Raw genomic sequence first — 15,254 nt, 5'->3', positions numbered from 1 at the left:
GAACCCCCAGGGGCCTGAGGGGCGGGGCCAAATGTGGTCAATCTGGCTATATTCATATAATTGACATCTTCTCCTGAACCAAGCAATGGATATCTCTCATATTTTGCTGGTAGCATCACCTTGGGGTAGGAATTTGAAATTGTACAAATGACGGGGCCGACCCCCCTGGGGGCTGAGGGGCGGGGCCAAAAGGGGTCAGTTGGCAGAATTGATATAAACGACTTCCCCTCTGAAACTAAGCAATGGATATCGCTCATATTTTACCGATAGCATCCTTATGGGGTGGGGATTTAAAATTGTACAAATGGAGGGGCTGACCCCCTAGGGGCCTGAGGGGCGGGGCCAAAATTGGTCAATTTGTTTAAACAACTTCTTCTCTGAAACTAAGCAATGGATATTACTCACATATGTATGGTAGCATGGTTATGGGGTGGGGATTCAAATTTGTAAAAATATTGGGGTTGACCTGGGCCGCCAGGGGACTGAGGGGTGGGGCCAAAAGGGGTCAATTTGGCTTAATTGATTTAAACAACTTATTCTCTGAAACTTAGCAATGGTTTCACTGGTAGCATCCTATTGGGGTAGGGATTCAAGATTGCATAAAGGAAGGAGCTGACCCCCAAGGGGGCAGAGGGCAGGGTCAAAAGGGGTCAATTGGTCTAAACAAGTTCTTCTCTGAAACTAAGCAATGGATATCACTCACATTTGTGTGGTAGCATCCCTATAGGTTCGAGCCAAAAGTCAATTTCATGGATTAATGCACTTTTTGGCATTTGTAGTATTAAAATAAAACCAATGTACAGGTACCCGTATAAAATGCTTATGATATATATTGACTTAGCAATACCAGCAACAAATATACTTAAGCATCATTCTTGTTTCATATCTCATGAAACCAGGTGAGCGATACAGGCCCTCTGGGCCTCTTGTTATGTTGAACGTCCTATTAACAGCCGGGGTCATTTAAGGACGTGCCAGGTTTTCAAGCTCTTGTGACTTACAAATGTTAGTGGTACATCACATCTCGTGTAACAGATATTCCTATAGAGAAAACAAGACTTGTAAATATGTTGAAGAGTTGGTTTATTTTTACACATAACTTTGCACCATAACAATGAAGACAGGGAATATTGCACAATTATATGTATATTATATATATATTTATATATGTATGATGATTAATTACGATGATTTTGCATAATTTTGTAAAAGTAAACAAAAACATCCCAGCACTGTTTAAAAAAATTTCAACAATTTTCTATTCTCAATTTACCATGCGCGTTACTTTCAGAATTGAATATCGGTATCTAACCCCTGAATATCTTGGGCCGTGGTTTCATAAATGTTCTGTAACTTCAGAAAACTCCTTAACCTGGTTAAGGAATGTCTTAACTTGAGGAATAATGATGAAATTAAACTGGGGCCAAAATGTTTAGTATTTAAATTGTAGTGTTTCTGATAGAAATTTAAATATGTTCTAACCAGACAACCATTTCAATGTTTGGAATTTTATACCTTAAAAACAGTTCTCATTCTAATCCATAGGTATGTAACATGTACAATATGATCTATAGACAACTTTTTAACATTTTACACCAACTGACCGAAAAGATTCAAATGTTTTTAAAAAATTCTTTCACAGACCTAATAAAATAATTTTCTGATTTCTGAAGAGCTGAACATTTTTTTTATTTAAATCTTCGTTACATTTACTTCATAAATCTGCCAGATTTCAGATAGACTGCTTGATGTACATCATCGACACTAAAATTTGTGAGGACATTTGAATGACACACTCAATCTATTCTAATCTGTTATGTTATTCATGGTGCATAAATAAAACCAGTATCATCAACATTTACTATGTTAATGGAAAGAGAACTTACATATTAATTAAATTGATAGAGAACTGGGATTAAAAGGCAATCTCCTATATATCATAATAAGCTACACTATGTATTTGGATTTCATTGTGTATAAGTAAAATAATTGATAAAAATAAATTGTGAAACAACCATAAATAAACAAAAAACAAATATAGTAACGAAGAACATAAATGCTGTCTATAAATAATACCACTTAAAATCTAAAGCAAAATTGTCGAAGACACAATTTTGAAATTAGTAATAATTTGTCCAATACCATAAATAGGATTTCTAGAATCAAAAATGATCCTGGATATAAAAAAGTTAGCGTAGTTGTTCATTAAAAGCATTAATATATTTAATTGATTTCTTCATGGATATGGAATTAAGAAGCTTTTATAGATTTTGAAATAATTCTACAAATAGCTAAGGAATGTATATACTATTCTAGACGGCATGTACAAGATATAGAAAATTTAATAAGATTGCTCTAAGTTTGAATCCAGCACATCATGACCCTGTATTTCCTTCAAAATCACCATGAAATACTCTCCCAGGAGTCCTTGGTCCAGACACAACATAACGAGAAATGTATTAATATAAATAATCAGAAAAGGCAGAAGGAAATTACCATTGCCATTTAACAAAATATATAACAAATATATACATGCTATAACATGTTCGTTCAGAAATTTAATAAATAAGTTCTCTAAACACTACATATAAACATGTAACAAAAGCTTCATGGGGCTGTTGCTATATAATGTAAACATATTATTTTCTTTAAAATCATAAACAAAATTAAACTTGAACAGTCGTCACCATTGCACAGATAGTGGAAAGTCTGGCATGTTTTTTTCATTTTAGTTTTTTTGTTCACAACCAATCAAATAAACAGATTTTTTAACATAATGGAATGTACTATTATTTCTTTAACATGTTTCTTGTAAATAAAAATCCATATACATAAAAAGATTTGAATATTAAGTTTTCAAATCTTTCAACAAGAGGGAATTTTTTTGTACCTTTTAGTGATCAAAGTTGTACTTAAGATGTACCTTTGGGTCATCAAAGTTGTACTTAAGAAGAATTTTTTCTCCGGATTCTGTTGTGTATAAACTATACCATCTTACATTTTCTTTACATGTGACAGACAATAACTTCTATCACCCTTAAAGTAACTTAACACATATTTACCCATCTTCGTAAATATTGGCCAACTTAACGACATAAACCAAAGGAGACTAGTCACGACAACTTTTGATAAATACATAGGTACTGGAATGCTAAAATGACCTTGAATCTAGACCAACGTCAAAATGTCATGAGTGATAAGATATATAGGGTCCTAAATGAGTTTTCATTTCATATGAAATTTTATGAAACAGGTCTTAGAAGTTTTTTCTTTTTGTGAGCAATGCCGAGCAAAAATTAAAATTTCGAGATAAGTTTCATAAAATCTCAAATGACACAAAACAAATTTAAGATACTTTTTATCACATTACTCAGAAAACTTACAATTTGACAGGTTTTATGGTCAAAATATGGTGGATTTAATCAAAAGGGGACAGCCATTTTATAGCGCCATTCACAATTCATGACGTCATATCATTTTCCATATTATGAGCCAATGAAAAACACTACAGAGTATATAACACTTGAGTGTCTTTTGACATATGTAAATGAATATTACACGGGCACTGGATAACAGGCCAATTATGTGATGTCATGATCTATACGGAATTGTTTAAAATCTTTTGAAACGGTCGTCTGCTGGTATTAAATGGAATGAAGGACATTTTTGGTTCTGTCCCATGAAGATGGGACCTGTGCAGACAAGCCGGTTCATCAGTTTTCAAAAAGTAAAATTTTGGTCATAATTAAATCTTTATGGATGTGTATAATGGTCTCATATTAAAACAAGCCTTGTAAAGCTTTATCGAGGCTTGTCTATATGCAACAGAAGACCTGTTCTTATTTCATTAACAAACATCTCTGGTCGAAACCGTTTGGATTGTGGTATAACCCTGGATATCAAGATTGTCACATCATTATCCAGCAAATACTGTTAGTTGGCATAAATTTCAGAGAGATGGTAAGATTCTAGTTGGCTAAACATCTTTATATATATTAGAGAATTCATAAGGTAATTTAAAATGTCAACGATAACGCATCTCAACTATAACATTTTCATGTGCAAAATAACATTCTCAAAAAAAAAAAAAAAAAACGAAAAAAAACAACTCATTCTTCTACATAGCTCAAACACCATTCACAAAGTATAAATCATTGCTTAATGTTACTCCGTGGCTGAATCTCTACAATGAAAGTGAGGAAATCTCAAACATACTACACAAAACCTCATGATCACAAAGTCTATACTAATCTTAATACAGCGTCTCACACTCGATTGCTTGTCTCAAAGAAGTTTAAGCCCAACTCAACCCAATATCTAGTAACTCCAAAACAAATCAAACATATTAGTTTTTTTGTTTTTTGTTTTTTGTTCAATAGAGAGTAAAAATTGATGTAATCAAACTAACACAGTTATTTTGCAATGGAATGAATTCCATGAAAAATCTTATTAGTACTGAATGTTTTAGTTTTAAGTTATATTTTTACATGCATTTTTTATTTGTTTTGAAGAGAGAATATGAAAACTATTTTCCACATATAGTGCATACTGTCATTAATTGTTATAATATTAACATTTATACACTTACAAATTTTGTTTTGTATTGCACTGGGTTGGAACTTTCACCTGAGCACAAGTATTGAGAAAGTGATGGCTGACAGCTAGTTTATATACATAATGTATCTGTAAGTCGACTTAAACCTGTATATCTACATACAATAGATATTTACACGAACTACAAGTAACAATGATATATAAGAGATGAACTGTTACATGTACATACATACAATGAATTTCTAAAAACACACATGATCAATTCAATATTTCTCATGTAAATTTGCGACAAATACAGAATATGAAATATCACACGGACTATTTTTATGTAACGGAAGACATTACACGCTAAATGAGCTGTGAATTAATGTCCTGTTAGTATGAAGAAATGAAATGTATGTGATATACAGGTAGACAGGGTTATCTACCGTACACATCAGAATGTACACATGAATTTGTTCCTACAGCCACATGTATGCCTAATGATAAAAAGGAGACTACCATTATCATCAAATATTATATGTACTACAAGGAATACTTTTGAGATCCGTTCTAAAATACAGGAATAAATGCATTTTAATATCATGGTATGCTTCTTATTTAAATTAAAAGAGAGATAAAAATCATTGATGGACATAATACCATTTCGTCTATAAAGAAAACAATTCTAAAATATTAAGATTCAATCTGAAGTTAACCAGAAACTTCATTTGAAAAAAATTCTCATTTGTTCAAAGGAATGATATATAACTGTCCTAAAAGGGAGCTGAACACAGTAGTTTATCTAAATGAGCTTTATTGATGAATGAGATTATTTTGTCATGTGACAAAGCCTATTTACTAACTATGAGACAAGAAGGTCATATCACTAGTAATTCAAACTAAGGTATACTGAAGTCAAAATGGCCTGTAATGTTGAACTTGAACTTAGTGAGGAATATTCAGGTATTTCATCATGTTCATTACTCAACTGTATCTAGTACAATATCTAGTCAAACCTGTCTTCAGAGGCCATCTACTTTGATTTCCAATGTAACATGATTCACTGAACACTGTATATAAAGGCCACCTGCCTATAAAGGTCACTTTTCTCAATTAAGTGGCGTTTATAGACAGGTTTCAATGTAAACACCCCAGGTATAATCGTTTCACCTGTTTTAACCAGGAAATGACGCTGTATCACTAAATCTATCAATGTGAATATCACAACTTGTCTCTAAATCAGTACGATAATTGAGGGTCTACACACCAAGTCATACAAAATCAGTATGATAACTGACGGTCTATACACCAAGTCATACGAAATCAGTATGATAACCGATGGTCTACACACCAAGTCATACAAAATCAGTATGATAACTGACGGTCTACACACCAAGTCATTTGAAATCAGTATGATAACTGACGGTCTACACACCAAGTCATTTGAAATCAGTATGATAACTGACGGTCTACACACCAAGTCATTTGAAATCAGTATGATAACCGACGGTCTACACACCAAGTCATACGAAATCAGTATGATAACTGACGGTCTACACACCAAGTCATTTGAAATCAGTATGATAACTGAGGGTCGATCTACACACCAAGTCATTTGAAATCAGTATGATAACTGACGGTCTACACACCAAGTCATTCGAAATCAGTATGATAACTGACGGTCTACACACCAAGTCATACGAATCAGTATGATAATTGAGGGTCTACATAACAAGTCATACAGGTCTAACCTCTGGAGTACACAAGGTGCCAGTACATCTCATTTGGTCGTAACCATTACCTCTGTGTCACAACATTTTCACACATTACATAACTTACACATTTACGACCAGTGACCTTTTGTTGACCTTTTAGACCCATACCCATTTTTTCTATTCTGAAATATACTCATGATTTTCTGATCTACCTTACGGATCATCAAATAACTTAAGCTACCAAACCTCACCTATGACCAGTAAGAATGGCCATGGTTTAATCTGAAACAACATCTCTTTAACATGATATATCTACTTAATAACACTTACAGAAGGGCCTATATCTAATTTTTTGTGATATTTATTTATTGTGAACTTCATCTTTAATTACTATAGACAATATTTTTTTTCGGAAAACAGTTCACTGAACCATACCTCCAGGCATGTTAGGCTAATTATCCCGTGTCCATTTTACGACGACACTTCATTTGACTCCCTACTAGTCAGGATAAGCCTCTGTCACATAAACCTAACTGACTTAACACACTGTTTTTTTATCAATGACATTTAACCGATTTGCTCCTTTGAACGTGTTCTCTGTGTTCTAGTAGTCCGATTCCTCTCCGCTTGCATTGCTAGCGTTACTGCTGCCTGCCCCTCCCCCGAGGAAGCGAGCTGTACGACTGTTCTCTGGCTGTGTGACAGACTGGGTGGCCTCCTCCACCTGGTTAACAGAAATTAGTATAACTTTTACTCCAATTCACGTTCGAGGAAATGTTCTCCACACTTTCATTATTTTATCATGCTCTCTTGGAATTAATAAGCAATTTACAATGTAAAGGTTTGACAAACAAGAACAGGACAGTCTGGGTTATTTTAAGGTGGGGGCCTCCATCATTCAACAACATCATGTGCTATCCAGAGCAATGCGAGGTGTAGTGTCTTACCCAAGGACAACCATAACCGTAAAAGGTCTGGGGTCTTGGCGGCATGAAAAACAAAAACTGATCTGAGTACAGATCAAACAACTCTGCTCCCCACCAATCTACCGTTTTTTTGTAAGATAATAGCAGACACTGGACAAACCAATGCTTTTTGTTGTTTTTATGACACCTGTATGTTGTATGACACACCTGTATGATGTTGTATGGCACACCTGTATGATATGACACACCTGTATGATGTTGTATGACACACCTGTATGATGTATGACACACCTGTATGACATTGTATGACACACCTGTATGATGTATGACACACCTGTATGACATTGTATGACACACCTGTATGATGTTGTATGACACACCTGTATGATGTATGGTAAACCTGTATGATGTTGTATGATACACCTGTATGATGTTGTATGACACACCTGTATGTTGTATGACACACCTGTATGATGTTGTATGATAAACCTGTATGATGTTGTATGAAACACCTGTATGACATTGTATGACACACCTGTATGATGTATGACACATCTGTATGACATTGTATGGCACACCTGTATGTTGTATGACACACCTGTATGATGTATGACACACCTGTACGATGTTGTATGACACACCTGTATGATGTTGTATGACACACCTGTATGATGTATGATACACCTGTACGATGTTGTATGACACACCTGTATGATGTATGACACATCTGTATGACGTTGTATGACACACCTGTATGATATTGTATGACACACCTGTATGATGTTGTATGACACATCTGTATGACACACCATGTTAATATACATACCTGTAGGCGACTACACACTGTCTGGTAAGTCTTGGTATTTAGTGTACTCTCTGGCACGCCTTGTAACTCAAAGTCGGAAAAACATTTCTGTAAATGAAGCATTAAAAATATAAGATGTTATTGTCAGATTTCTAGAACTTCATTCCAGCATACTATTGGCCTAATATCAAGTCTCTAGGCTATGGAGAAATCATTGTTTCAAGATTTAAACCTATTTGACCCCGTGACCTTTAATGTAGGTCAAGGTTATTCATTTGAACAAATTTGGTAGCCCTTCACCCCAGAATGCTACAGGCCCAATATCAAGTCCCTGGGCCCCTTGGTTATTGAGAAGAGAATGTTAAAATGCCTTTGGGCAGGTGAGCTAAAAATCAGGTTAAAAACAACCACCAAAGGAAAATCTGAAAGTTTTGACATTCTATATCTAAACTGATGCCAATGAAGGCACTGGGATATTATTTTCCTCCTTTACTTACAACACTGTTAATCTATTGTGTTTATTAATGCCTTACCCTATTAATGGTCATTACACAAGTCAGCTGGTACACATGGAGGGAGAGGTCAAGGCGGTCAGTCAGCCAATCACAGATCATCTTCATCTGACCCGTATACCATTGCTACAGAGAAAACAAACTCAGTATGGACTGCCAATAAGCATTACTACAGAAAGTAGCAATGACATTCATTATAGATGTACTTGATCTGATTGGGCCAAGGTATGGCTTACCGGGTATGTACAACTAAAGGCATTCAATATTAAAATTAGTCTGCATCAAATATGTCATAACTTATTTCTATTCCTTTAGTTAAAATTCAAATAAAACTTTCTGTCATTTAGCATTCCAACTGAGAAATTCATATTGTGACCATTACATGTTAACGAAGATAATAAAAACTGTATCACTAGTGGAAACTGACAATTTGTGTAGTCATAGAATCCCCTACCTCAAATATGGACAGTGTGAATAGTTCATCAGCAATCTTTTGTCTGAGCTGTTCCAGATTGGCTCTCATGAAATCCACATAAGATTTCCCTAGTTCATTCACTGGTTTCTGTAGAAAATGTTGAAATATTTGTGTTATTTAGTACACATATATGGAAACAAATATATTATGTCAGTTCTTTCAAAATTAAATACATTTGAAATTGCAAAATTGAATAATCCATTTCTGAGGTGAACTTATTTACACATTTCTCATAGCCTAAAGCAATCTGCTAATTTATGACTGAAAACTTATATCTACAGTACATGATTTTTCACAATTATCAAAATAAAACTATTTCATCACTTTTACCAACAAAATGCTGTATCACATATAATTAATCTAACTCAGCCATTTTGGCTTGATCAGCTAAAGTCTTCATTCTAGACTTACTAGGGTGGACAATTTCCTTGTGAACTTTTAGAAATACCCAGGATTGGGTTATCAAAAGATATTAGCTGTTGATTTACTGGGGTATGATGGGACAAATCACTGTTTAAGAGACGAAGGGATTATCTACAGACATCAAGTTTTGACTTACCGTGAGAGACAGAATGGAAGAGAAAAAAGTTCCCTCGTCGTATCTGGCTAACTTAGCAAAGACAGATTCCATCACCTGTAAAAACTGTGAAATCAAGAGTATTACTTATTGGACACTTCAACATATATCACAGTTCTACATTAACAATACTGGAGTACAGAACATGCTAAGTATACAGATAGCGCATTAAAATTATTTCTTTTGTAGATCATTGCATGAGTTCAAGAACGATAGTTACACTGAAGAAAACTGATATTTCAGAGATTTATTGAAAGACTAGGACACAATTACCATATTTATTCACAAACAAGCACCTGCCCACAGATAACCTTTGTCGAAAAATAAGCCCCTGTCCACAAACAACCCCCCCCCCCCTCCCCCCACTGTCCACAAATACCACCCCCCACCCATAAGCCCCTACCTACAAATATGCCCCCTACAAATAAGCCCCTAACTACAAATAAGCTCCATTCTTCATTACTGCAGAATCAACAGTTTCAAGTTACCAGTAAGTAAATTAAAGTGATTCACAAACAGGCCGTCCTCAAACTTTAATACTAATCTTTTACACTAGAAGGGGCTTATTTGAGGATAAATATGGTATATATGTCTGCATGCATGATCATCTGACTTAACGTTAACAACATAAAAAGATTATAAATGTTTTTACTAGTTAACCTATTTCCTAAGTGTAACTTTTTATCAATTGTTTGAAATCAGATAAAAAAATTCTTGCTCAAATTGAATAAAAGTGAAACTTTTTTGTTGGAGTTTTTTTTTTCTTTTTATGAAAATACCCTAAATAATTGTGGAAAAATATCAAACCTTTTCGATGAGGCATTTCACCATCTGCATTTGAACCCGGTCCAGAAATTCCTCAATTTTGGTATGGTACTGGTGCTACAAGGAAGGATTTGTTTATCAGATTTTGGTAACAACTATAAAAAAATTTCTTCAGTCGTCTGACATCAAACTTACTTCCACAGCCTATCACAGTACACTGAATACTTAGTTTGCTACTGTAGGAAATGAATATATATCAAATATTCAACACATAAAATATCAGATTTAAGTGATAAATAAAAAGTTTGTGGAATCTTTAAACCCCTGATCTTTCTACAATAAAAGTGTAGCAAAAACTTAAAACAATTTAATAAACGTGAAAGAAAATTCAATCAATTTACTATTTTGATTACAATTCAGTGGTGCTTGCTCATATCCCAAACAAGCTTTTATATAAACTATCTGTATGCTAACTCTGTTGATAGTAGATGGCAAATCTTCTTAACACCAAATTTGATTCATGGATGGTTGAGGAGACAAATATATGAAGGTATACACTAAACATTAGTGTCCCACTCCTTCATGCCAGATCGAAGATGTATACAACGTGTTCTTTGGACTTTAGTATCATGATGCCTGGGTACTGATATATTTCACCATCTGGTTTCACAAGTATCATTGGCGAAAGTTTATGTTGCACCGAATGTTATAGAGTACATGTACATACAAAATTATTGGTAAATATTAAATATATTGAAATTTCAAAATTCCTAACATGGCCAACACAAAGTCTTGCTCTAAACGCATGACATCATTTGATGAAAAGAAGTTTGCTGTTTTATACGACTCGGTTCTCCATCCCATTTCTATAGTTGTGAGAATCTTCTGTTAAGGAAACACTGTGCACATATTGTTGCCCACGATAATGAAATACAGCATCCAATTTGTGTCCAAAATTCAAACAGTTGATAGATTTCTTTCAGAAATTAACTAAATTTTTTCAAATTATGTAGAATGGCAAAATTTCACATATATAGGAAACAAAAATACATAGACAATGAAATTTGGGATTCAGAACTTTCCCTTAATCCAGCAGCTTACATCCATATAGCCCTAAGCTTTGATATCCATCTTATATCATCACTGTAACCCTGAAAATCAAGATTTATAACCAGGAGCACTAAGCTAATGTTACTGTGCAGTTTTCATCTCTACAGATAAAATCTATGTCCAGTGTTTGCTTCACCTTCCACTTCAGAATAAAGTCATCTGTGCATTCAACCACACCACAGAGGGTGAAAACATTTCCCAGTATACAGTAATGCCACACCAGAGGGTGAAAACATTTCAGTTTACAGTAAAGTCACACCACAAAGGGTGAAAACATTTCACAGTTTACAGTAAAGTCACATCACAGAGGGTGAAAACATTTCCCAGTATACAGTAAAGTCACACCACAGAGGGTGAAAACATTTCCCAGTATACAGTAAAGTCACACCATAGAGGGTGAAAACATTTCCCGGTATACAGTAAAGTCACACCACAAAGGGTGAAAACATTTCACGGTATACAGCAAAGTCACACCACAGAGGGTGAAAACATTTCACGGTATACAGTAAAGTCACACCACAGAGGGTGAAAACATTTCCCAGTATACAGTAAAGTCACATCACAGAGGGTGAAAACATTTCCCGGTATACAGTAAAGTCACACCACAGAGGGTGAAAACATTTCACAGTATACAGTAAAGTCACATCACAGAGGGTGAAAACATTTACCAGTATACAGTGAGTAAAGTCACACCACAGAGGCTGAACACATTTCCCGGTATACAGTAAAACAGAGAGACCCAACATCAAACACTTGTGAAACAGTGGTGTAAAGTGTTAATCCTGGTCAATAATGGTTTTGAGATTGGAATAGATATTTAGTGCAAGAAGGACAACCAAGCATTGAAGGGTTATAGTGAGGCGGTGGAATCTGAAACCCCGAATATATGGAAGTGTACTCATCATAAAGTACAAGTATTGACCAGACACTGCAGGAAAGATTTTTTTTTTTAATTTCTGAAATATTTTGGCCATATTCTACCCCAAAATTGTCAACAGAAGGATGTTTTATTACAGTACTGAAATATTTCCAATATTAACCCATCATCAAACTGTTTACAAAAGCCATTAATGAAGAAATATATAGTTTTAATCATCAAAATTTCTTGATCATATCAAATTGTCTATAGAAGATAAGAATAAGGAAAGAAATATTTCAAAACATCGTGACCATACCCATTCACCAAAGTGTCTCAAGCCATAGAGATTGACATACAAATCCCAAATCAAATGCATCATGGGTATATTTCTTAATAATGAAAGATAACCGTCACATTATTCATAAACTACATGTACACTACAAGTGACGAGGAACAATATCAATGGAGCAGGGATAGCATGGTCTCAAATATTATTTAGGGTAGCAGCATGTGTAGAGGAAGAAAGCAGGTGTGGGGATGACAATATGGACGGTTAGGGGAGGGAGGGATAGTGACAATATGGAGGGTTAGGGGTGGGAGGGATAGTGACAATATGGATGGTTAGGGGTGGGAGGGATAGCGACAATATGGACGGTTAGGGGTGGGAAGGATAGTGACAATATGGACGGTTAGGGGTGGGAGGGATAGTGACAACATAGACTGTTAGGGATGGGAGGGATAGCGACAATATGGACGGTTAGGGGTGGGAGGGATAGTGACAACATAGACTGTTAGGGATGGGAGGGATAGCGACAATATGGACGGTTAGGGGTGGGAGGGATAGTGACAACATAGACTGTTAGGGATGGGAGGGATAGCGACAATATGGACGGTTAGGGGTGGGAGGGATAGCGACATATGGACGGTTAGGGGTGGGAGGGATAGTGACAATATGGACGGTTAGGGGTGGGAGGGATAGCGACATATAGACGGTTAGGGGTGGGAGGGATAGCGACATATGGACGGTTAGGGGTGGGAGGGATAGCGACATATGGACGGTTAGGGGCGGGAGGGATAGTGACAATATGGACGGTTAGGGGTGGGAGGGATAGTGACACTATGGACGGTTAGGGATGGGAGGGATAGTGACAATATGGACGGTTAGGGGCAGGAGGGATAGTGACAATACAGACGGTTAGGGGTTGGGAGGGATAGCGACATATAGATGGTTAGGGGTGGGAGGGATAGTGACAATATGGACGGTTAGGGGTGGGAGGGATAGTGACAATATGGACGGTTAGGGGTGGGAGGGATAGTGACAATATGGATGGTTAGGGGTGGGAGAGACAGTGACAATATGGACGATTAGGGGTGGGAGGGATAGTGACAATATGGACGGTTAGGGTTGGGAGGGATAGTGACAATATTGACCGTTAGGGGTGGGAGGGATAGTGACAATATGGACGGTTAGGGGTGGGAGGGATAGTGACAATATGGATGGTTAGGGGTGGGAGGGATAGTGGCAACATAGACTGTTAGGGGTGGGAGGGATAGCGACAATATGGACGGTTAGGGGTGGGAGGGATAGTGACAACATAGACTGTTAGGGATGGGAGGGATAGCGACAATATGGACGGTTAGGGGTGGGAGGGATAGTGACAATATGGACGGTTAGGGGTGGGAGGGATAGCGACAATATGGACGGTTAGGGGTGGGAGGGATAGTGACAACATAGACTGTTAGGGATGGGAGGGATAGCGACAATATGGACGGTTAGGGGTGGGAGGGATAGCGACAATATGGACGGTTAGGGGTGGGAGGGATAGCGACATATAGACGGTTAGGGGTGGGAGGGATAGCGACATATGGACGGTTAGGGGTGGGAGGGATAGCGACATATGGACGGTTAGGGGCGGGAGGGATAGTGACAATATGGACGGTTAGGGGTGGGAGGGATAGTGACAATATGGATGGTTAGGGATGGGAGGGATAGTGACAATATGGACGGTTAGGGGCAGGAGGGATAGTGACAATACAGACGGTTAGGGGTGGGAGGGATAGCGACATATAGATGGTTAGGGGTGGGAGGGATAGTGACAATATGGACGGTTAGGGGTGGGAGGGATAGTGACAATATGGATGGTTAGGGGTGGGAGAGACAGTGACAATATGGACGGTTAGGGGTGGTAGGGATAGTGACAATATGGACGGTTAGGGGTGGGAGGGATAGTGACAATATGGACGGTAAGGGGTGGGAGGGATAGTGACAATATGGACGGTTAGGGGTGGGAGGGATAGTGACAATATGGACGGTTAGGGGTGGGAGGGATAGTGACAATATGGACGGTTAGGGGTGGGAGGGATAGTGACAATATTGACCGTTAGGGGTGGGAGGGATAGTGACAATATGGACTGTTAGGGGTGGGAGGGATAGTGACAATATGGACGGTTAGGGATGGGAGGGATAGTGACAATATGGACGGTTAGGGGTGGGAGGGATAGTGACATATGGACGGTTAGGGGTGGGAGGGATAGCGACATATAGACGGTTAGTGGTGGGAGGGATAGTGACAATATGGACGGTTAGGGGTGGGTAGGGATAGTGACAATATGGACGGTTAGGGGTGGGAGGGATAGCGACATATAGACGGTTAGGGGTGGGAGGGATAGCGACAATATTGATGTTTGACGTTTAACATGAAATCACACTCTGTTAAAGAAAAAACATTGTATTGCACGATTATGTGAGTGTTCTATGACTTCGCTTAATTTTAGCAAATAAGATTTGTCGGACACATTTTTGCCAAGTTGCACAAGAGTGCAATATATCTCTTATCCATATGATGATTTAAGGAACTCAGATAACCATTATCAACTTCAGTCTCCCATCATAACATTTAATCCTCTGTAGCATCATATATTTAAACTAAAATATTTCCTTTTCATCCTGAGAATTTGCCCATGTAATATCTAC

The 15,254-nt window shown here is 37.0% G+C and overlaps 1 protein-coding gene across 8 annotated transcripts in view; it reads right to left on the bottom strand.

The window, feature by feature from the left end:
- Positions 1 to 1,066: 1,066 nt before the first annotated feature.
- LOC117330758 (calcium-dependent secretion activator 1-like) overlaps positions 1,067 to 15,254 on the bottom strand; it is a 111,748-nt gene continuing 97,560 nt past the window's right edge. For 7 of the 8 annotated variants that reach the window (XM_033889231.1, XM_033889232.1, XM_033889234.1 and 4 more), the window contains 6 exons: positions 10,354 to 10,428; positions 9,529 to 9,612; positions 8,949 to 9,056; positions 8,516 to 8,620; positions 8,004 to 8,090; positions 1,067 to 6,975 (listed from right to left, as the gene is read on the bottom strand). In XM_033889231.1, coding sequence (XP_033745122.1) covers positions 6,856 to 6,975; positions 8,004 to 8,090; positions 8,516 to 8,620; positions 8,949 to 9,056; positions 9,529 to 9,612; positions 10,354 to 10,428 — 579 coding nt within the window. In that variant the 3' untranslated portion in view covers positions 1,067 to 6,855. The remainder of the gene's footprint in view (positions 6,976 to 8,003; positions 8,091 to 8,515; positions 8,621 to 8,948; positions 9,057 to 9,528; positions 9,613 to 10,353; positions 10,429 to 15,254) is intronic. The other variant, XR_004533396.1, reaches the window with a different exon arrangement.

Source organism: Pecten maximus, chromosome 7, assembly GCF_902652985.1.
Source record: "Pecten maximus chromosome 7, xPecMax1.1, whole genome shotgun sequence".
Classification (NCBI taxonomy): Eukaryota; Metazoa; Mollusca; class Bivalvia; order Pectinida; family Pectinidae; genus Pecten; species Pecten maximus.
This window is presented reverse-complemented; position numbering and strand designations above follow the sequence as displayed.